The 24,256-nt window shown below is 35.5% G+C and overlaps 1 protein-coding gene across 2 annotated transcripts in view; it reads left to right on the forward strand.

The window, feature by feature from the left end:
• Nucleotides 1-24,256, forward strand: part of PIK3CB (phosphatidylinositol-4,5-bisphosphate 3-kinase catalytic subunit beta) — a 193,288-nt gene that overhangs the window by 89,455 nt on the left and 79,577 nt on the right. For both annotated transcript variants that reach the window (XM_082839733.1, XM_082839734.1), the window contains 5 exons: nucleotides 2,401-2,626; nucleotides 11,892-12,115; nucleotides 14,841-15,020; nucleotides 17,463-17,633; nucleotides 18,545-18,622. In XM_082839733.1, coding sequence (XP_082695859.1) covers nucleotides 2,401-2,626; nucleotides 11,892-12,115; nucleotides 14,841-15,020; nucleotides 17,463-17,633; nucleotides 18,545-18,622 — 879 coding nt within the window. The remainder of the gene's footprint in view (nucleotides 1-2,400; nucleotides 2,627-11,891; nucleotides 12,116-14,840; nucleotides 15,021-17,462; nucleotides 17,634-18,544; nucleotides 18,623-24,256) is intronic.

The raw sequence follows: 24,256 nt of genomic DNA on the forward strand, positions 1-24,256 counted from the left end.
CTAAACCCAATATGGAAATTGGGGTTTATGACATATTTAAGAAAAAGTATTTATGACAAACCTTTTTAAAATGCTTGACTTTGGACAGCCTTATAACTCTTTTCCAAGCTTCTTCATCAGGGAGACATAAGAATTCTAGAACTACATAATCCCTTAAGTGAAAAGGGATCACTTTTTAATTGTTTTGGGCACCCTACAGGGGCAGATAGTACACTTATTTTTATAGTCACAAGTGACAGGTATGGATGCCTGTGGCTATAGCTGAAGCTGAATTAACCATTGAAACCATGCTCCTTTAAAAAAAACTTATTGTTGTAAAATACGTATAACATAAAACTTACCGTAGGAGTCATTTTTAGGCACACAGTTTCTTGGTATTAAGTATATTCACAGTGTTGCCCAATCCATCACCACTATCCATTTCCAGCACTTTTCATCATCCTAAACACAGACTCTGTACTTAGTAAATAATAAACTTCCCCTCTTCTAGTCCCTGGTAATCTCTATTCTAGTTTCTGTCTATATGAATTTGTATATTCGAGCTACCTCATGTAAGTGGAATCACACGGTAGTCGACCTTTTGTGTCTGGTTTTCTCAATTAGCATAATATTTTAAAAGTTCATTCATGTTGTTACAGGTATCTAAATTTCATTCCTTTTTAAGACTGAATATTATTTCATTGTATGGATATACCACATTTTGTTTATTCATTCATCTTTTGATGGACATTTTGGTTATAACCATCTTTTGTCTTTTGTGAATAATGCTGCTCTGAACATTGGTGCACAAGTATCTGTATGAATCCCTGCTCTCCATATGTTGGATCATGTGGTAATTCTGTTTTAACTTTTTAAGAAACTGCTAAACTTTTTTTTTTTACAATGACTGTACCATTTTACTTTCCCACCAGCAATGCAAAAGGATTCCAGTTTCTCAAAATGCTAGCCAACACTTGTTTTCCTTTTTTGTTTTTTTTTTTAAAGTAATAACCATTCTTATGGCTGTGAAGTGGTACCTCATTTTAGTTTTTTTTTTTTTTTTTTTTGTGGTACGTGGGCCTCTCACTGTTGTGGCCTCTCCCGTTGCGGAGCACAGGCTCCGGACGCGCAGGCTCAGCAGCCATGGCTCACAGGCCCAGCCGCTCTGCGGCATGTGGGATCTTCCCGGACCGGGGCACGAACCCGTGTCCCCTGCATTGGCAGACGGACTCTCAACCACTGTGCCACCAGGGAAGCCCTCTCATTTTAGTTTTTATTTGCATTTCCCTAATGGCTAATGATTTCAGGCATCTCTTCATGTTCTTATGGACCATTTGTAGAATTGTCTGTTCAAGACCGTTGCCTATTTTTTAATTCAATTGTTTTTTGTTGTTGAGTCATGGGAGTTCTTTAATGTATTCTGGATGGTAATCTCTTATCAAACATATAATTTGAAAATAATTTCTCCTATTCTGTGAGCTACCTTTTCACTCTCATAATAGTGTGCTTTGGTACAGAAAAGTTTCTAATTTTGATGAAGTCCAATTTACCTATTTTTTTAATTTTTTTTTTGCCTAGCATCAGTTTCTCTTGTTTGTTTCATATAACTGAATCTGAGGATTGGCCACGATTTTTATCCCTCAGCTGTTGACTTTTGTCCTGGTTGCAGTTAAAATATGTAATCCACCTTGTGTTTGTGTGGTGACCTTTTATGTGATCTCATCCAGGAGACTTCAGGGGAGATCATGAGAAATTGATTCTGCTCATCCTAACAGGACAGTGCTAGTTAATGGAGATAACTCTGGTGAATAGAAAAGAATTCAGGACAAAAATAATGTAAATTTTGTATGGAGGTGATAGATGATACATAATTTAAATGTTCTTCTTTTTAATTAGAAATTATTTATGTCCACCAGAATGCTAAATATGGAAGTCTTCAGTGATTCTTATTCTTCATAGATTTTCACATTTAATACTTTTGTTTATATAAATGCATTTTTTTGCATTATACCATTATATTACTTTACAAAAATGGGTTAAATACCGTTCATATTCTCTTACAATTGCTATTTTTAAAAGGAACCAACCTTAATATATCTCGTGTAGCTTTCCATGTTACTGTGTTTTTCTGTTTTATTTTCACAGTTCTGTAATATTCTCTTACAATTGCTATTTTTAAAAGGAACCAACCTTAATATATCTCGTATAGCTTTCCATGTTACTGTGTTTTTCTGTTTTATTTTCACAGTTCTGTAATATTCCATAATTCACTTAACTGATCCCTTATTGCTAAGCAGTTTGCTTGTCCTCAGTTTTTGAGTTTTCCAAAGAGTGCTGCAGTGAGCATCCTTGTAGATATATCTTTGTACACTTGAGCAAGTATTTCCATTTCAGAAAATGTCTTATTACTTTTTCCTGCAGATGTTATGGAAACAAGTTCATAATTACCCAATGTTTAACCTCCTTATGGAAATTGACTCCTATATGTTTGCATGTGTGAATCAAACTGCTGTATATGAGGAGCTTGAAGATGAAACAAGAAGACTCTGTGATGTCAGACCTTTTCTTCCAGTTCTCAAATTAGTGACAAGAAGTTGTGACCCAGGGGAAAAATTAGACTCAAAAATTGGAGTCCTTATAGGAAGAGGTAATTAAAAAAATTCTTATTTTGAATTTTTAACATGTTTGTTGCTATCTGTATAAACATGTAGTAAGTATGATCTGAGACCTTGCTTTGCAAGGTGTGGTCCATGGGCCAGTGCTGGTCTGTACATTGTTAACCAGTCTGAGATAAAGTAAGTATAGAAATCGAGAATAAACTTCTCTAGCGATGTGATATTGCCACAACATCCAAGGGTGTGTGTATTTTTTATCTTTTTCTTTTCCAGTGACTTATTTTTTTTAATTTATTTATTGAAGTATAGTTGATTTACAATGTTGTGTTAATTTCTGCTGTATAAAGAAGTGATTCAATTATGCATAAATATACATTCTTTTCCATTATGGTTTATCACAGGATATTGTATATAGTTCCCGGTGCTATACAGTAGGACTTGTTGTTTATCCATTCTATATATAATAGTTTGCATCTGCTAGTCCCAAACTCCCAATCCATCCATCCCCCTCCCCTACCCCTTGAAAAACCACAAGTCTGTTCTGTATGGCTATGAGTCTGTTTCTGTTTTGTAGATAAGTTTTTTTGTGTCATATTTTAGATTCCACATATAAGTGATATCATATGGTGTTTGTCTTTCTCTTTCTGACTTACTTCACTTAGTATGATAATCTCTTGGTCCATCCATGTTGCTGCAAATGGCATTATTTTTTATGGCTGAGTAGTATTCCATTGTGTATATATACCACATTTTTTTTATCCATTCAACTGTCGACGGACATCTAGGCTCTTTCCATGTCTTGGCTATTGTGAATAGTGCAGCTATGAACATAAGGGTGCATGTATCTTTTTGAATTATAGTTTTGTTTGGATATATGCCCAGGAGTGGGATTGCTGTATCAAGTGGCAACCCTATATTTAGTGTTCTGAGGAACCTCCATATATTGTTTTTCACGGTGGCTGAACCAAGTTACATTCCCACCAACAGTGTAGGAGGGTTCCCTTTTCTCCACACCCTCTCCAGCATTTGTTATTTGTAGACTTTTTTTTTTTTTTTTTTTTTGCGGTACGCAGGCCTCTCACTGTTGTGGCCTCTCCCGTTGCGGAGCACAGGCTCCGGACGCGCAGGCTCAGCGGGCCCATGGGCCCAGCCGCTCTGCGGCATGTGGGATCCTCCCGGACCAGGGCATGAACCTGTGTCCCCTGCATTGGCAGGCGGACTCTCAACCACTGCGCCACCAGGGAAGCCCTGTAGACTTTTTAATGATGGCCATTCTGACCAGTGATGATATTTTATTGTAGTTTTGATTGGCATTTCTTTAATAGTTAGCGATGTTGAGCATCTTTCATGTGCTTGTTGGCAATCTGTATGTCTAGTGAATTATTTTTATTTTATAAAAGTATTGTTTTTTTGCAAATTTGAAATAAAAAAGTTGTTCCTTTGCCTCAGGTACTTTGAGAAGCCCTTTTTAAGAGATGCATCCTAAGTTTCTTGTGAACTACCCGTCTAGTATGAACATAATTTATGCACAACTCTATGCTAACCGAGACTTTAAGCTGATTGATGTTTCCATAAATTTTACTCCATAAGTCAAGTTATGTTTTAAGTAGAAGTTACTTTTATAGCAAGTCAAGATATATCATGCCCACATTATTCTTTGCATATTAATTTCAGGGAGAATTGTGAGTAACACAGTAAACACGGAGCAGTCTCTCTTGCTGTAGTAATCTTAGATGTCTAAAGGGCCAGTGGTATCCTGCCTTAGACAGGGTATTAACTTGAATTTGCATACTGCAAGGGGGATTACTGAAGAGGAGGCTTAAAGTACAAAACCAAAAATATCTGAAGAGTGTTGGATCTGGATTGGCTACCTGTATTGATCACATTCACTCTTATAGGATAATATAGTACCATCCCCTTTAAGATAGTAAGTACCTTTAAGATACTATTCTTTGATCTTGACCTATAGTTAATTCAGGCTAGCTAATGATTACACAGTGGGACTAAACTCTTCCCTTTGAGTACTTAGAACAGAAGCTTGTTTATTTACTGAATGACACCCTGGTATTTAAAAATGTTTGATTATTTCAGATGTTACCTAGTTTGCTTTGGCAATGACTTTTTCCCCCATTAAATAGGCTTGTAATTGTATAACATACAGATTGTTCAAAACTATATTAATAGCTTCAATAGAAAGCATGCCTTTCTGTTTTTCAGAGCTCCTAAGATTTTTTTTAAACTTTTAATTATTCTCCATTAGTAAAAATTTTTCCTTTGAATTAGAGTATATGTAAAAGTAGAAAGAATAAAAAAATCACTTAGTTTTATCCAGGACAAGAATATCCACTGATAATATTTTGATATAGTTCTTTTTAAGCAGTTTTGTGTGCATGTTTGTGAAAATATTGTTTTTCTGTATTTTTCTGCTGATATTTAGGGAAGCTGAAATATTTGACAATTCAAAAGGTTAGCATCACAGAGAGAGTTAACTTTTATGAGAATATAGGTGTCTTTTTGAGATTTACCATCTTTTCAAAACTTAGATCACTGTGCTTTCTTTGGGTCTTGATCTCCAAAGCATATGGAATCATTAGCCACCATTATCTGTACCTAAGCTTGTCAGATTTACCAAATAAAAATACAGTAGATCCATGGGATACTCTTAATGCCAAAAAGTCATTCACTGTTTATCTAAAATTCAAATAGAACTAGACATACTGTGTTTTTTTTGTTTTTTTGTTTTTAAATTTGACAACTCTAACTTCACCCTACTAACAGCACAGAGATCTAATATATATTAGAATTGAATTTCTCTTTTTATAAACAATGTACCATATTTCATATTTCATTTAGTGTATAAAGCTTATTGTACAAAAATTTTTTTATGCAATGTGCCCTGCAATTTGAATGACTTAAGAAAATGCCACGAGTGTTTTATTGCATTGAATTAAACAGTTTATAAGCTCTTAAAATTTATAAATTGTACTTTAGACCCTCAGCAGTTTAGGAAAGCTGGCCTTATGATCATATACACAAATTCAAATGTTAACAGTCATTTAGGAAGTTGAGTAAGTCTGTTCTGATGTTTTAGAATGAAATTTTACTTTAAATACCTAACAAGTCATTTTTTGCAGTTGCTGATTTGTATGTGATGACTACAACCGGGACTTTGTGAGGTCATGCCTCCTGGGAAAACAATGAACAATTATTTCAATTTAACTTCAGGAACAAGTTTGCTGCCTCCTCCTCCCCAGCGAAAACAATAGAACCTTTACAGACATAACTGCCCTGACGGGTCTAAAAATACCTTTTCCTGAAAGATGATATGCCTAATTATTTCATTTTCTGTTTATTCTCAATAATTATTTATAGAGCTACTGCTGGGGTTCTGATTATTCTCTGTAGAGAAGGTACTTGTTACTCCTGCATTAATTTCTCCAAATACCCAGTAGTAAATCTTGATCAGAGGATTTTGTCAGCATCCTGAAAAAAGTATTTGAACACTTCCTTTTTCTCCTCACCTATCTAAAGCTGTGGCATACCTTAAAGTGAAGGAAATACATAGTCTGTAGGATTTTAACAGTATCTTTAATATGAAGAAATTGTTCATTCAGTACTTTTTTAATATCAAAAATTTATATTTGACTGTAAACTATACAGTACTCTTATCTTAAAATTTAAGCTTTGCTATCAAATTTTCATACCACAAGACATATAGGCAATTAACTAGGCTTAAAATTAAATTCCTTAGCCTAACTTTTTATTTTTGGTAAAGTTTCTACTTTTAAGAGATCTTTATAGTAGTTCCCCAATTCAGGCTTCATCCATTTCTTCCTTTTTCTTTCATTTTTTTTTCCTTCCTTTCTTTTTTTGTTTTAATTTTTGTTGGAGTATAGTTGATTTACAATGTTGTATTAGTTTCAGATGTACAGCAAAGTGAAGCAGTTATACATACACATATATCCACTCCTTTTTTTTTTTTTTAGATTCTTTTCCCATATAGGCCATTTCTGAGTATTGAGTAGAGTTCCCTGTGCTATACAGCATGTTCTTATTAGTTATCTATTTTATATATAGTAGTGTGTATATGTCAATCCTAATCTCCCAATTTATCCCTCCCCCTGCCGTATCCCCTGATAACTGTTTTCTACATCCATGACTCTACTTCTGTTTTGTAAATAAGTTCATTTGTAACCCCCCCTTTTTTTAAGATTCCACATATAAACAGTATCGTATGATATTTATCTTTCTGTGTCTGACTTACTTCAGTCCGTATGACAATCTCTAGGTCCATCCATGTTGCTGCAAATGGCGTTATTTCGTTCTTTTTTATGGCTGAGTAATATTTCAATGTACATATGTGCCACATCTTCTTTATCCATTCCTCTGTCAGTGGATATTTAGGTTGCTTCCATGTCTTGGCTATTGTAAATAGCGCTACAATGAACATTGGGGTGCATGTATCTTTTCAAATTATGGTTTTCTCTGGATATATGCCCAGGAGTGGGATTGCTGGGTCATATGGTAGTTCTATTTTTAGTTTTTGTGTGTGTGTGTGTGTGTGTGTGTGTGTGTGTTAGTTTCTGCTTTATAGCAAAGTGAATCAGTTATACATATACATATGTTCCCATATCTCTTCCCTCTTGCATCTCCCTCCCTCCCACCCTCCCTATCCCACCCCTCCAGGCGGTCACAAAGCACCGAGCCCATATCCCTGTGCCATGCGGCTGCTTCCCACTAGCTATCTACCTTACGTTTGTTAGTGTATATATGTCCATGCCTCTCTCTCGCCCTGTCACAGCTCACCCTTCCCCCTCCCCATATCCACAAGTCCGTTCTCCAGTAGGTCTGTGTCTTTATTCCTGTCTTACCCCTAGGTTCTTCATGACATTTTTTTCCCCTTAAATTCCATATATATGTGTTAGCATATGGTATTTGTCTTTTTCTTTCTGACTTACTTCACTCTGTATGACAGACTCTAGGTCTATCCACCTCATTACAAATAGCTCAATTTCGTTCTTTTTATGGCTGAGTAATATTCCATTGTATATATGTGCCACATCTTCTTTATCCATTCATCCAATGATGGGCACTTAGGTTGTTTCCATCTCTGGGCTATTGTAAATAGAGCTGCAATGAACACTTTGGTACATGACTCTTTTTGAATTTTGGTTTTCTCAGGGTATATGCCCAGTAGTGGGATTGCTGGGTCATATGTATTTGTAGTTGTTTAAGGAACCTCCATACTGTTCTCCATAGTGGCTGTACCAGTTTACATTCCCACCAACAATGTGGGACGGTTCCCTTTTCTCCGTACCCTCTCCAGCACTTATTGTTTATAGATTTTTTGATGATGGCCATTCTGACCGGTGTGAGGTGATAATGTCATTGTAGTTTTGATTGCATATCTCTAATAATTAGTGATGTTGAGCATCTTTTCATGTACTTTTTGGTCATCTGTATGTCTTCTTTGGAGAAATGTCTGTTTAGGTCTTCTTCTCATTTTTTGATTGGGTTGTTTGTTTTTTTGTTATTGAGCTGCATGAGCCATTTGTATATTTTGGACATTAATTGTTGGTTGCTTTGTTTGCAAATATTTTCTCCCATTCTGAGGGTTATCTTTTTCTTTTGTTTATGGTTTCATTCTGTGCAAAAGCTTTTAAGTTTAATTAGATCCCATTTGTTTATTTTTGGTTTTATTGTCATTACTTTAGAAGGTGGATCAGAAAAGATCTTGCTTCGATTTATGTCAGAGAGTGTTCTGCCTCTGTTTTCCTCTAAGAGTTTTATAGTATCTGCCCTTACATTTAGGTCTTCAATCCATTTTGAGTTTATTTTTGTGTATGGTGTTAGGGAGTGTTCTAATTTCATTCTCTTACATGTAACTGTCCAGTTTTCCCAGCACCACCACTTATTGAAGAGACTGTCTTGTCTACATTGTATATGCTTGCCTCCTTTGTTTTGTTGTTGTTTAAAATATTTATTTATTTACTTACTTATTTATTTTTTGTGGTATGTGGGCCTCTCACTGTTGTGGCCTCTCCTGTTGCGGAGCACAGGCTCTGGGCGCACAGGCTCAGCAGCCGTGGCTCATGGGCCCACCCGCTCCGCGGCATGTGGGATCTTCCCAGACCAGGGCACGAACCCGTGTCCCCTGCATTGGCAGGTGGACTCTCAACCACTGTGCCACCAGGGAAGCCCTAAAATATTTATTTATTTTGACTGTGCTGTGTCTTAGTTGTGGCACACAGGATATTTGTTGTGGCATGTGGGATCTTTAGTTGCAGTATGCAGACTTCTTAGTTGTGGCATGCGGGCTTCTTAGTTGCAGCATGCAGAGTGTTAGTTGTGGCATGCATGCAGGAACTAGTTCCCCGACCAGGAATCACATCCTGGGCTCCCTGCATTGGGAGCGTGGAGTCTTGCCCACTGGACCACTAGGGAAGTCCACTTGCCTCCTTTGTTATAGATTAGGTAACCATTCATCAGTTTCTTAAAAAGCAGATTGTCAGAGATTGGTATTTAGTGAGTCTGGGATGTATGAAAGAAATCTGTACTTTTCAGTTGTCTCTCATAGTTATATGAAAAGAGTCCCTTATTTATATTATTGAAAAAAAATCACCAAAACAATAGCAATTGCAATTCAACAGTTTATATTGAGTGTTTATACTTGTGAACCACAGCACTGAACTTGGGTAATGTGGTCTTTGTCTGCTTGGAGCTCACAATCCAGTGGGAAATAATGGATCAGTAAACCGACAGTTACAATACAATGTATAAGCTGTTATAAGTCAAGGAGGGTCACTTAAATCAACTGGGTGAGTCAGGGCCTTCCTCTTTGCCGACAAACAGCTAAACTGTGACTTAAGCGCTCATTAGGAGTTGAGTAGGTGAAAGGAGATGGAAGAAGGAAAACCAAGTGGGAATGGCATATAGGAATGATGGCCTATTCAAGGAATAAAAGAAATTGACTATGATTTGCTTAAGGGACAGCTAGGATAAGCAGGAAGTCCAGAGCGGCAACCGGCTTCAGAGCATGCAGAGCCATCCAGGCCGTGTAAAAAGTAGAGATTTAATTCGTAAGAGCAATTGGGAAGCTATTGAAGGGATTTAAGTAGGGGAGTAACATCATCAGATTTTCATTTTAGAAAAATTATTTAGGTTGGGGAATGGAAATGGATTGGAGGGATTAAGATTGTGAGTAGAGAAATTAATGAAAAACTGATGTAATAATTAATCCATGGGAGAGATGATGGTAGCTAGGATTAAGGTAATGGCTATAGGACCTAAGAGAACTAGACGGAGTTGAGAGACATTTAGAAAGTGGATTAGACATGACTTTTAGTAGATAAAGGGAGATAAAGAGTTTGATTTTTGTTAGATGTATCTATTATTAGGTATCCATTTCCATGTCCTTATCTGTAGTACCGATGATCTGTGAATAGGAATAGTTTGAACAGTGCAAAGGAAGAAGCTCTAAGATACTTAAGGTAGTTGCTTAAATTACAGTTCATTCACATAGCTGATTTAGAGTAATATATTTTATTCCAGATCTAAAACTATCCAAGAAATCATATTTTACCCTCAAGATTTTACCTTTGTTGTATTATGGAACTTAAACATTTTAAATTTTCTATATTTAATACGTCAAATCAGTGCTAATATTTATTTTAGAAATAATGACTGTTTTAATAGACGTAAATATACAATGCAGGTAAGTCTACTATCAAGATAACACTCATTGACGTGCATATATTCAAATGATATAGTATTGATTTGGCCCTACAGAATGAAAAGTAACAGCTTGCCACACTGTGCTTCCCTCTCCAACACTATGAAATGCTGTTAATATTATCTCAGTTTTCAAGGCAAAAATTTATATGCATTCTATATTCTTTCTTTTGAATTTGCATAAAAGGAATCTTGAGAGACCTATTGTGTTCCTGCTTTATATATTTAATATATCTGGGACTTTTATCCTAACAACACAGATCTACTTCATTCATTTTAGCACTTGCACCACTCTATCATGGTATATGGATATATCTTAATTTTTTTTACCAGGTCTTAATGATTATCTTTAGGTTGTTTCCAGTTTTTTGTTTATTATAAACAAAGCTACAGTGAACATGCTTGTACTGATATCATGTTATCTGTACAATTATTTCCATAGATTTGTGGAAATAAACAATCATGCAAATGAGAACAGACTTTTTACTCAGAGCTTGCTATAATAAAGGAATTTTGTGTTTGGCAGTGACTCAGAGTCAGGCAGGGGAGTGATAAACTTTTATCGTAGAGAAAGTGGATGGCTTTCATGTATGCCTGATGGAAGTTGCTGGCAGGAGGAAGCGCAAGGTGGGCTCACGAGAAGCTGGGCATCTTAACGTGACTGGTTTGGGGAACATATTTGACTTTCACTAGTTGGTCCTGAGTCGCTCAGGTTGCACTTCCTCTTGGTGGAATACCAGGGTCAAAACTGTGTGTGTGTGTGTGTGTGTGTGTGTGTGTGTGTGTGTGTGTGTGTGTGTGTGTTCTAATAAATATTAAATATGCCTATTTCTCTTCTGTCCCTTCCAGCTTAAGGTTTTGTCCAACTTTAAAATGTTTGCCAATCTGATAGGTAAAAATTAATGCACATATAAAAATTTATACATGTTCTATTATTTTAGATATCTAGAATTATTTATTAGAATAATTATAAGCTTATACAGGCTGTTATATAGTTATTTTCATGGCAGAAGTGGTTCATAATTCAGTACAACAAAAAGTAGTTTTATGTTTATGAGATTTTTGACTAGCTGATATGCTATAACCATTGTTGAAAAATCACAGTAAACTGAAAGTTTATAAAATTGAAGTTTACTGAGTTTTAAGTAATAACTTGAGTTTTAGGCTTATTTGTAAAGTTTTCAGATTCTTAGCCTTTCTTAAATATTTTAAATGTGATTTACTTGATTTGTAAAGAAAAACTGGCTTTTTCATATGTGGTTTTAAAATAGTACTGTGAATTTCAGTGATTATCTTTTTAAAATTGGTAACCAGCTATATTTCTTTAAGAGGTTTCAAGTTTGTATTCTTTAGAAATCTAATTGTATGTTCATCTTCTATACATGAAGTTCGTTATTTTATCTTGAATATTTTTTTATCTTTCATAATATTCTCTTTATCTTTCATAATATTTTCCTGTTCAGTTTTGTTGGCTTCATAAAAACCAAGCATCCAAATTATCTTTTTTTGAGTATATTTTGTATTCTCTTAGCTACTCAAAATGACACGTTTAAAATTTTTGTTTAGGTTTGCATGAATTTGATGCCTTGAAGGATCCTGAGGTGAATGAATTCCGAATAAAAATGCGCAGATTCAGTGAGGAAAAGATTCAGTCGCTTGTGGGATTGTCTTGGATGGATTGGCTAAAGCAAACCTATCCACCAGAGCATGAACCATCCATCCCTGAAAATCTAGAAGATAAACTTTACGGAGGAAAGCTCATTGTGGCTGTTCATTTTGAAAATTGTCAGGTAGTATTATATTATTTTAAGAAATACTTTACAATAAATTTGTGAATTTTACCAGAATGCAGCACCAATGTTAGAGGAGGCTGTTCCTCACCTAGTAAAGACTGACATAGATCATTTTTAGATTTAAGATGGAAATATATTTAGGATTATATGTGACAACCTAAAGTGACACATCCTTTGCACATATATGGTTTTTTGATGCATTTTTGTCTAGATCGAGGTCTGCAAACTGCAGTGGTTTTGAATGGTTTTTATATTTTTTGTGGGATATAAAAAACTCCAAGAATTTTGAAGGATGTTAAAAAGAAAAGAAAGAAGAATATGCGACAGATACTCATATGTTGTTAGCAAAGCCTAGTTCTTTAGAGAAAAAGTTTGCCAACCCCTGGTATAGATAATGTTGTTTAATGTGGATATAATTTTATTTTCTCTTGTGATTTTTCTCTTGTCTATAAAATGAAAGGTTTGATCAAAGAGCTCTTTTTTTCCATTTTCTTACATTTGCATTCTGTGAGTACGTGAACTAAGTGCCGGTTCGGAATTGGGCATTATAATAGAGTGTATATACAGTTGATCTGTATCTGAATGTTCATAGCAATTTTACAAACTAGATTATGCTACTGCCTTTGTATGAAGTGTGCTCATTTTATCATCTAGTCTCTGGCCTTGGAATTAGGGTAGGAGTACAGGGATATTTTGTTTTGTTCTTCAGTTACTGTGATAACAATAAGAAAACCTTTATCAGTAGTCCTTCTATGTTGAGCACTTTACTATGCCAGGAATTATGAAAGGTATTTTTGAAATATATTGTCTACTTCTCACAACAACCCAATAAAGTGTTGTTATTTTAACCCCATTTTATAGTGAAGAAACTGAAAGGGAGAGAAGTTTGAGTTCTTTTGTGCCCTGCTTCATAGCTGGTCAGTGGTAGAGTCAGGATTTTTTCCAGGTGTTTCTCATTTTATCAAGTCGGCCTCCTTGCCAAAAACATGTTATTAAGTATTTGTTAGGTCAGATGTAAAAAAAGGATCCTACATTCAGGCATTTTGCAAAGGAAGTTTGTCTAGAAAAAAAAAAAAAGAAAACAATTTGCCACTCTATACTGAGATATGTTGAGACTCAAGTTCAATTTAAGCCAAGAATTGGATATCATAAAGTGTAAAGATCAAATTTAAAATACTGTTTAAGGAATTCTGCATTGTTGAAAGAGTTGAAATAGGGAATTTTACTGTTAAAAGGTGATTAGAATTCAACTTGAAAATACCTGCTCCGGGCAATTTGTCCATCTAGGTCAGTTTGAATTTCATCACATATGGGTCAAACCTCTACTGGATATACAAATTTTAATGTGATCATCATTGTAACAAAGTATATGTGAAAAGAAGTGTTTTGAAGTTAGAAGAGAAATATAGATGTAAAATCTTATTGGATTCAAGCAGTCATAGAACTTAACGGTGAAAGGAGTTTAGACATCATCTAGGCAGACTCTTTATATAACATAATAATTCTTTTCACCATCCTTTATATCCTGTGTCTCTAACCAAATACATCCAGTTGCTATGGGAGCCCTCTGCCTACTGAAGTAGCATGTTTTCACTGTGAGCAAGCACACATTTAAATTTTGAATTTAAAAAATTAAATTCAAACTAGCTTTCTGTGACTTCTGCTTATCTGGTTATACTTTCTTATTTAATATGTATCCATTCAATCTCCCTTTATTCTACATGCCAGATATTCAGGTAATTGGAATATAGCTATCATATGTCTCCTTAGTCTCCTTTTCTTTCGGCTAAATACTTCCCAGGGATTAAACCAAAAATTCTTAGAGTTTTTGATCATACAGAATAGTAAATTTTTAAGTCATGAAATAATTTTAGAAAGTCACATAGAGTTTATAGATTTTTTTAAAAAATAAATTTATTTATTTATTTTTGGCTGTGTTGGGTCTTTGTTGCTGGGTGCGGGCTTTCTCTAGTTGCGGCGAGCGGGGGCTACTCTCCATTGTGGTGCACGGATTTCTCATTGCGGTAGCTTCTCTTGTTGTGGAGCATGGCCTCTAGGCACGCGGGCTTCAGTAGTTGTGGCACGTGGGCTCAGTAGTTGTGGCTCGCGGGCTTAGTTGCTCCGCGGCATGTGGGATCTTCCCGGACCAGGGCTCGGACCCGTGTCCCCTGCATTGGCAGGCGGATTCTTAACCACTGCACCACCAAGGAAGCCCGAGTTTATAGATTTTTATTTAGGCTATTATTGCTTTAAAAAAAACCCAAACCCCATACCGTAATTTATTGCCAGCACTATTTCATAAGTGAATAAACATTTTACCATCAAAAAATAGGAATGACAGAATCTCAAAATAAAGGATGTTTGGCAACCGACTCCATCATACATGCATCACCCCGCCCACCCCCCCTCAAATTCTTTAAATTCTCATTTGGCCATTTCACCATCACTGCTGATAACCAGCATTGGGAAGCAGCATGTGGGAACACTAAACTAAAAATGAGATGAACTGTAACAAGGTATTCATTTAGGTTAAAAAATGATTTTCCAGGATTGGTAGGGGGAAAGAAAATTTACTGGAAATTAAATGTAAAGGATGTACATGTGTAAACATTATGTATAGTTGTGTACACTGTAGTACTTAATAATAAGTACAAATGTAAAGAGTGATTTTTTTTTCCAGTGTAAATACAAAATTGCTTCTTTTTTCTACCCCCCTTTTTAGGATGTGTTTAGCTTTCAAGTATCTCCTAATATGAATCCTATCAAAATAAATGAATTGGCAATCCAAAAACGTTTGACTATTCATGGGAAAGAAGATGAAGTTAGCCCCTATGACTATGTGTTGCAAGTCAGTGGGAGAGTAGAATATGTGTTTGGTGATCACCCACTAATTCAGTTCCAGGTATGTGTTTTAACTGTCAATTTACCATTTATTTACATTTAGTCATGAATTCTTTGTGTAGATGTTTTATGCAGGGAATTGATGTGCCTCAGGTTATTTTTGGAGTATAGTGGAGTTTAAATAAGATATGTGCATTGCGACACCCCTTCCCCCAGCATAAGGTATGCTATTTAAAGAAGCTTTGCCTTCAAGGAACTTGAGGATATTTTTGTTAAAATTACATTTGGAGACCAAAAAATGGTTGTTACATAAAGAATACTGGGTTAAGTGCCAAGTTAGAGGTAAATAGTAACAGAATTTTAGGAAAATATGTGATTACTCTTTCTTTAAAAATTAATTAATTTATTTATTTTTGGCTGCATTGGGTCTTCCTTGCTGCGCTCAGGCTTTCTCTAGTTGCAGCAAGTGGGGGCTACTCTTCGTTGCGGTGTGCGGCTTTCTCATTGCCATGGCTTCTCTTGTTGTGGAGCACGGGCTCTAGGCGCATGGGCTTCAGTAGTTGTGGCATACAGGCTCAGTAGTTGTGGCTCGTGGGCTCTAGGCTCCCGGACTTCAGTAGTTGTGGCGCATGGGCTTAGTTGCTCTGCGGCATGTGGGATCTTCCCTGACCAGGGCTTGAACCTGTGTCCCCTGCATTGGCAGGCGGATTCTTAACCACTGTGCCACCATGGAAACCTCTGATTACTCTTATTTGTGATTTTTGTTGTTTGTTTTAAGCAAGAGGGATACAGGCATGCCAGTTATTAAGTGATGTCTGTTTGAGAAGGAGCTCTGATTTATTACCAGGTAACAGGGGATTTTGTGTCCTCCCCTTCTTTTTTTTTTTTTTTTTTTTTTTTTTTCAGATTTTTAGTGTAGCCCTTAATCCTTGGTTTAGTAGGTAGAAAGTCTAGCAGCAGTTATAACCTCTGTGCACAGCTTTGGGATCTGTGACATTCTGACAGTAAGTGCTTGAACTCTAGCCCATGAGAGGAAGAAGGAAGATGAAAAGTGCTTGGTGGTGACATCTAAGTACTGACTTCTTCCCTTCATGTTCTGCCATCTTTTTTTTTTTTTTTTTTTTTTTTTTTTGTGATACGCGGGCCTCTCACTGTTGTGGCCACTCCCGTTGCGGAGCACAGGCTCCAGACGCGCAGGCTCAGCGGCCATGGCTCACGGGCCCAGCTGCTCCGCGGCATGTGGGATCCTCCCGGACCGGGGCACAGACCCGCGTCCCCTGCATCGGCAGGCGGACTCTCAACCACTGCGCCACCAGGGAAGCCCTCTGCCATCTTTTAAGTAGCCTACTGCTTCTTTAATTTAACACTTTTTTTTTAAACCTTAATAGGAAGAAAGTACATTGTTTTGCTCAAACTGGAATTTGTTATTACAAAGAAAACTAAAGACGTGTGTTTTTTGTACAAGGTCATGTGAGAAAGAAAATATACAATGAAGGTGAAGGAACCTGAAGGAAATGAAATGATACATCTTTCATAGTGAAAAGTTTTTGAATGAATTTATTTATCATAGTATCATGTTAACTCCCACTTATAGGCCATTCTGGAAATTTTCTTTTTTCCAGAAGTGTATTTTCAGTGGTTCTGAATTGAATACAATATACTGAGTCACACTTTATATCTGTATAGGAAATTTATTATAGTGAGGAGTACATTGGATTTCTATTCATTATGTTAGGAATCTTTGGTAATGTGAATAACCACCCCTCTTCTTTTATGCCTCTGGAGAATCATTCTGGTTTCATGGAAATGAAACAGAGCATCAAGCTCAAATGGCCAGTTAAGTTTTTGATGGAAAGGCAGTAATGGGTGCCTGGAGCCCTGTGCTGAAAAGGTACCAGGTCTGCCTCAGGGATCCATGGAAATGTGGCCACCTCAAGACTTATAAAAAATGGCCACATGTGTACTACATATTCACCTTTCCTGACTTACTGGTCAGAGGTGGCAGTGTGGCATCACAGTCTATGACGATCAAGTCCTGCCCCTGGAAAGGTGTGCCAGTTGGTCATACTGTCAGGTCTTAAGTGCAGAGAAGAGAAAATAAAACATCTATACTGTGGCACATATTTCTCCAAAGTTTAGCAAACAGAAAAGAAGTCAGACAAATGGATTTAAATCCAGGTGTTAAAGATACTAGCTGTGTAATTTAGCTTTCTGATTTTCAGTTCTTTCGTCTATTAAAAGGGGAAAATCTGTCTTTTAGAGTTATGATGATTAGCTCTAACATATAAGAAGTATCTAGTTCAGTTCTCAGGTATGTAGATGTTCAATTAATTGTAGCAATTTTATGTTGTGATTTTTATTTCTCATATTCTTGACATTGAGTTGTTATTTAAGATACTCTTTCACAGTGCATTTGTTCTAGTGTTGTTCAGCTTAATTTTATTCTTCTGTTGATTTAAGTTTTGCTTGAAAATCCTTACCTTATTCTTTCTTGCCACTGTAGTATATCCGGAACTGTGTAATGAATAGGACCTTGCCCCATTTTATACTTGTGGAATGTTGCAAGATCAAGAAGCTGTATGAACAGGAAATGATTGCCATAGAGGCTGCCATAAATCGAAATTCATCTAACCTTCCTCTTCCTTTACCACCAAAGAAAACTCGAATTATTTCTGTAAGTTTCACGTATGAACCTTTGGTAACCCCAGAACGCACGCGATTTTTTTGGTTAGGTTGTATGCTTAAGCCTATTTTCCACAGAATATTAATATGAATTAATATTAATATTCCCCAGAATATTAATGCATATTTGCCAAAGATCCATCACCATTTATTAGTAATTATCTTTTTAGCTACCCTTCTTTTTCCTTACTCAGGCTACATATGATTGTAAACAGGCCATTTATGTTTTCGATTATCTTTTGGTGCTAAAGAAAAATGCCCTCAAATTTGAGATATGTTGAGATTAGAGCTAAATGGGACTTCAAAGAGCAAGTTGAGCATTCTAGTAGAAAAGTTAGATGTGCAGAGACAGTTGATTTTCTGGTATATCTCATTTCTTTCAGTTTATCTATAATAGTGTTTTGGTATAATTTGTCTGTTTTCTTCTTTCTTTCTTATTGAATACTTTTAGACTTTAAATGTAACAAAGCCATCACTTTTTTCTAGAATGTAATATATTTGTATAAAGCAAATCTTAAGTTTGTATTCATCAGAACACGACAGTTTTAAAATAGTTCTTCAGTCTTAAGAAATTGAATGTTTAACCATTCCTTGATGATTAAGTTATTATCTTTATATTAATTTATTGGTCAATTCTTAATTTATGCAAAACTTTTAATACTATTTTTTAATGGTGTTTAGTGAATTTCTTAGCAATACTGGAATGCTGCCTGTTCTGCCTTGAGAACTAAGTGCTAGTGGTTGTGATGGTTATTTTAATATATATGATTTTCAGTTGTTAGTTCAGAGGTGTATTTTCATTCTTTTACCAATGGAAATGAGAACTGATAAGACGATTTCATTGCTAGCATAGAATATTCATTTCTTTCATTAAAATACTCTGTTTATTTCATTTTTTTACAGCATGTTTGGGAAAATAACAACCCTTTCCAAATTGTCTTGGTTAAGGGAAATAAACTTAATACAGAAGAAACTGTAAAAGTGAGTACTTGTTAAGATTTGAATTTATCTTCAGCTCCATTATTTGAATAAGTCACTGATACGCTCAGTGAAAGTCACATTGGAGACGAATTTTACCCATATTGGTTAACTACAGGCGATAGAGTATGGTATATAGGACAGTTAAGAATTTTTGTTTTAAAATATTCTTTGAATAGTTTGAGATGTACTGGATAGATTGACATTTTCCCAGTATATATTATGGAAAAGAAATGGGTTTAGATCAAGAATTCAGCAAGTGAAATTTAAGCCAAACCTATAGGTCACATATTTCTGGGCAGGCTTACTCTCCTTTCTCAGCTTTGCTTAGAGCTGCACAATAGCCTCTCTTACCCCCTCCCCCTTTTTTTTCCATTTAAACTTGCTGAAAACACAGAAAATGTAATATTTTTTCCTGAAATAAAATACATGACTCTGTTGTAGACCACAACTTGTTAACACATGAGGATTTATTGCACCACCCCTACAGTTAAGACTTAACAAGGCATTTTGTCTGAAAGTGTAAAGCATACATTTTCCCCTATTTAGCTTGGCAGGAAATTAAATGAATAGTTTTGTGATCCAAGAAAGAGATTCAGTTAGTTTAAGATGTTTGCTGGCATGAGGATATATTCAGGAGCACCTTGCCAAAGATTACCAGTGGCTTGCTTTTATAAATGGACATTAAAGATTCTTTGGGTAGCTGTCATTAAAATAAGGGATTTTTTTCACTTTTATTCTTAGCTAGATTTTAATTCTTAATGAGTATGCTTATGGCCAATTAGCCTTTGTTTTCTATTTTAGTGGTAATTTAATTTTTCCCTTTAACTTAAATTTTCTTTATTAATTTTTTCCAGTGGCAAAAGTATAGCATGATTGTTGAAACAGGCAAAAAAATTCCAAACATTATTTAAGAAAAAAATTGCTGATCTCTCCTCCCCATCTCTTTACCATCATATGGGATTCAAGGTCAACAGGCCTTGAGTGACCTCCATGTTTATACAAATATATACACACATATGGTTTATACAAATATATATAAACATATGGTTGTGTTTATTTTGTTGATTGGTCGGTTTCTTAAAGAAAAGGGATGATGTTATATATATGTATTCTATAATTTGATTTCTTCACTTTATATCTTGGATGGTCCTCTGGATTATTAAATATTTAGTAGAGTTCCTCGGGAATTATATTTCTTTTTTTTTTTATGGTTTTTGGGGTTTTTTGACTTTTTATTTTATTTTTTTCATGCACACACACTGTATTTTATTTTTACAAGAGATAAACTGACACCAAGCATTGTAAATGGATGACCACAAAAGCAACAATGATTGCAGTTAGCAAACACTAAACACACTTATACAATGTCATAATATTGACATTCAGTCCAGTAATCCTCCACTGTAACAGCTCCTTTACTTTGCAGTGAAAATTGATTTGTATATTTTTTGCCTCTGAGTCCTTGTGGGATTTTTTTTTTATTATTCAAACAGAAAGTCACAAAAATTATAATCATCCTCATCAGTTCACTCAGTCCCATGTAATTAATTTTTTTTTCATCTTGATCTTTTGTTAGCACTTTTATTAATTCATCAGTTTTCCATTAGAGTTCTGAAAATGCTTATTCATTCAGTTCAGCAGTATAGTCAGTTACCCGAAACCTGTACTTGTCAGAGTCTTTTCCATGAATTCCTTGAAGATGAAACCCCTTTATAGGAACATTTTTGTGAAAGCATCAGACTATACTCAGAACTGTCTGTAAATGACAAAAGACTTAAAAATGACCACGGTTAAAGATTTGATGAAAGTTCATAATAATGCAATTGACAAGGAAATTTAGTTATTTCTGAGATATATATTTTAAAGTAATAACTAGAATTATGACTTATAACATTATACCAGAACATATAAGATTTTTAGAAATTTCATGTAATGTCTGAAACATTTATATTAACATATTTCCATACAGATAACCCAAAGAAAGTTTAATATTAGTTGTTTTTTGTTTGTTTACACTGCAGGTTCTTATTAGTCATCAATTTTATACACATCAGTGTATACATGTCAATCCCAATCGTCTAGTTCAGCACACCGCCATCCCCACCCCACCATGGTTTTCCCCCCTTGGTGTCCATACGTTTGTTCTCTACATCTGTGTCTCAACTTCTGCCCTGCAAACTGGTTCATCTGTACCATTTTTCTAGGTTCCACATACATGCGTTAATATACAATATTTGTTTTTCTCTTTCTGACTTACTTCACTCTGTATGACAGTCTCTAGATCCATCCACGTCTCAACAAATGACTCAATTTCGTTCCTTTTTATGGCTGAGTAATATTCCATTGTATATATGTACCACAACTTCTTTATCCATTTGTCTATCAGTGGACATTTAGGTTGCTTCCATGACCTGGTTATTGTAAGTAGTGCTGCAGTGAACACTGAGGTGCATGTGTCTTTTTGAATTATGGTTTTCTCTGGGTATATTCCCAGTAGTGGGATTGCTGGATCATATCCTTTAGTTTTTTAAGGAACCTCCATACTGTTCTCCACAGTGGCTGTATCCATTTACATTCCCACCAACAGTGCAAGAGGGTTCCCTTTTCTCCACACCCTCTCCAGCATTTGTTGTTTGTATATTTTCTGAAGATGCCCATTCTAACTGGTGTGAGGTGATACCTTATTGTAGTTTTGATTTGCTTTCTCTAATAATTAGTGATGTTGAGCAGCTTTTCATGTGCTTCTTGGCCATCTGTATGTCTTCTTTGGAGAAATGTCTATTTAGGTCTTCTGCCCATTTGTGGATTGGGTTGTTTGTTTCTTTAATATTGAGTTGCATGAGCTGTTAATATATTTTGGGGATTAATCCTTTGTCCGTTGATTCGTTTGCGAATATTTTCTCCCATTCTGAGGGTTGTCATTTCGTCTGTTTATGGTTTCCTTTGCTGTGCAAAAGCTTTGAAGTTTCATTGGGACCCATTTGTTTATTTTTGTTTTTATTTCCATTACTCAAGGAGGTGGATCAAAAAAGATCTTGCTGTGGTTTATGTCAAAGAGTGTTCTTCCTATGTTTTCCTCTAAGAGTTTTATAGTATCTGCCCTTACATTTAGGTCTTGAATCCATTTTGAGTTTATTTTTGTGTATGGTGTTAGGGAGTGTTCTAATTTCATTCTTTTACATGTAGCTGTCCAGTTTTCCCAGCACCACTTATTGAAGAGACTGTCTTTTCTCCATTGTATATCTTTGCCTCCTTTGTCATAGATTAGTTGACCATAGGTGCGTGGGTTTATCTCTGGGCTTTCTATCTTGTTCCACTGATCTACGTTTCTCTTTTTGTGCCGGAACCATATTGTCTTGATTACTGTAGCTCTGTAGTATAGTCTGAAGTCAGGGAGTCTGATTCCTCCAGCTCCGTTTTTTTCTCTCAAGACTGCTTTGGCTATTTGGGGTGGGGTCTTTTGTGTCTCCATACAAATTTTAAGTTGATTTGTTCTAGTTCCATAAAAAATGCCACTGGTAATTTGATAGGGATTGCATTGAATCTGCAGATTGCTTTGGGTAGTATAGTCATTTTCACAATATTGATTCTTACAATCCAAGAACATGGTATATCTCTCCATCTGTTGGTATTATCTTTAATTTCTTTCATCAGTGTCTTATAGTTTTCTACATACAGGTCTTTTGTTTCCCTAGGTAGGTTTATTCCTAGGTATTTTGTTGTTGCAGTGGTAAATGGGAGTGTTTCCATAATTTCTCTTTCAGATTTTTCATCATTAGTGTATAGGAATGCAAGAAATTTCTGTGCATTAATTTTGTATCCTGCAACTTTACCAAATTCATTGATTAGCTCTAGTAGTTTTCTGGTGGCATCTTTAGGATTCTCTATGTATAGTATCATGTCATTTGCAAACACTGACAGTTTTACTTCTTCTTTTCCAATTTGTATTCCTTTTAATTCTTTTTCTTCTGTGATTGCCGTGGCTAGGACTTCCAAAACTATGTTGAATAATAGTGGTGAGAGTGGACATCCTTGTCTCGTTCCTGATCTTAGAGGAAATGCTTTCAGTTTTTCACTATTGAGAAGGATGTTTGCTGTGGGTTTGTCATATATGGCCTTTATTATGTTGAGGTAGTTTCCCTCTATGCCCACTCTCTGGAGAGTTTTTATCATAAATAGGTGTTGAATTTTGTCAGAAGCTTTTTCTGCATCTTTTTCTGAGATGATCATATGGTTTTTATTGTTCAGTTTGTTAATATGGTGTATCACATTAATTGATTTGCGTATATTGAAGAATCCTTGCATCCCTGGGATAAATCCCACTTGATCCTGGTGTATGATCCTTTTAATGTGTTGTTGGATTCTGTTTGCTGGTATTTTGTTGAGGATTTTTGCGTCTATATTCATCAGTGATATTGGTCTGTAATTTTCTTTTTTTGTAGTATCTCGATGTGGTTTTGGTATGAGGGTGATGGTGGCCTCATAGAATGAGTTTGGGAGTGTTCCTTCCTCTGCAATTTTTTGGAAGAGTTTTAGAAGGATGGGTGTTAGCTCTTCTCTAAATGTTTGATTGAATTCACCTGTGAAGCCATCTGGTCCTGGGCTTTTGTTTGTTGGAAGATTTTTAATCACAGTTTCAATTTCATTACTGATGATTGGTCTGTTCATATTTTCTGTTTCTTCCTGGTTCAGTCTTGGAAGGTTATACCTTTCTAAGAATTTGTCCATTTCTTCCAGGTTGTCTATTTTATTGGCACAGAGTTGCTTGTAGTAGTCTCTTAGGATGCTTTGTATTTCTGCGTTGTCTGTTGTAACGTCTCCGTTTTCATTTCTAATTTTATTGATTTGAGTCCTCTTCCTCTTTTTCTTGATGAGTCTGGCTAATGGTTTATCAATTTTGTTTATCTTCTCAAAGATCCAGCTTTTAGTTTTATTGATCTTTGCTCTTGTTTTGTTTCTATTTCATTTATTTCTGCTCTGATCGTTATGATTTCTTTCATTCTACTAATTTTGGGTTTTGTTTGTTCTTCTTTCTCTAGTTCCTTTAGGTGTAAGGTTAGATTGTTTACTTGAGATTTTTCTTGTTTCTTGAGGTAGGGTTGTATAGGTATAAACTTCCCTCTTAGAACTGCTTTTGCTGCATCCCATATGTTTTGGATTGTCGTGTTTTCATTGTCATTTGTCTCTAGGTATTTTTTGATGTCCTCTTTGATTTCTTCAGTGATTTCTTGGTTATTTAGTAACGTATTGTTTAGCCTCCATGTGTTTGTTTTTTTTACGTTTTTTTCCCCTGTAATTCATTTCTAATCTCATAGCATTATGGTCAGAAAAGGTGCTTGATATGATTTCAGTTTTCTTAAATTTACTGAGGCTTGATTTGTGATCCAAGATGTAATGTATCCTGGAGTGTGTTTCTTGTGCACTTGAGAAGAAAGTATAATCTGCTCTTTTTGGATGGAATGTCCTATAAATATCAATTAAATATCTCTGGTCTATTGTGTCATTTAAAGCTTCTGTTTCCTTATTTATTTTCATTTTGTATGATCTGTCCATTGGTGTAAGTGAGCTGTTAAAGTCCCCCACTATTATTGTGTTACTGTCGTATTCCTCTTTTATACCTGTTAGCAGTTGCCT

The sequence above is a fragment of the Leucopleurus acutus genome, assembly GCF_964270905.1.
Source record: "Leucopleurus acutus genome assembly, chromosome: 5".
In the NCBI taxonomy this organism is placed as follows: domain Eukaryota; kingdom Metazoa; phylum Chordata; class Mammalia; order Artiodactyla; family Delphinidae; genus Leucopleurus; species Leucopleurus acutus.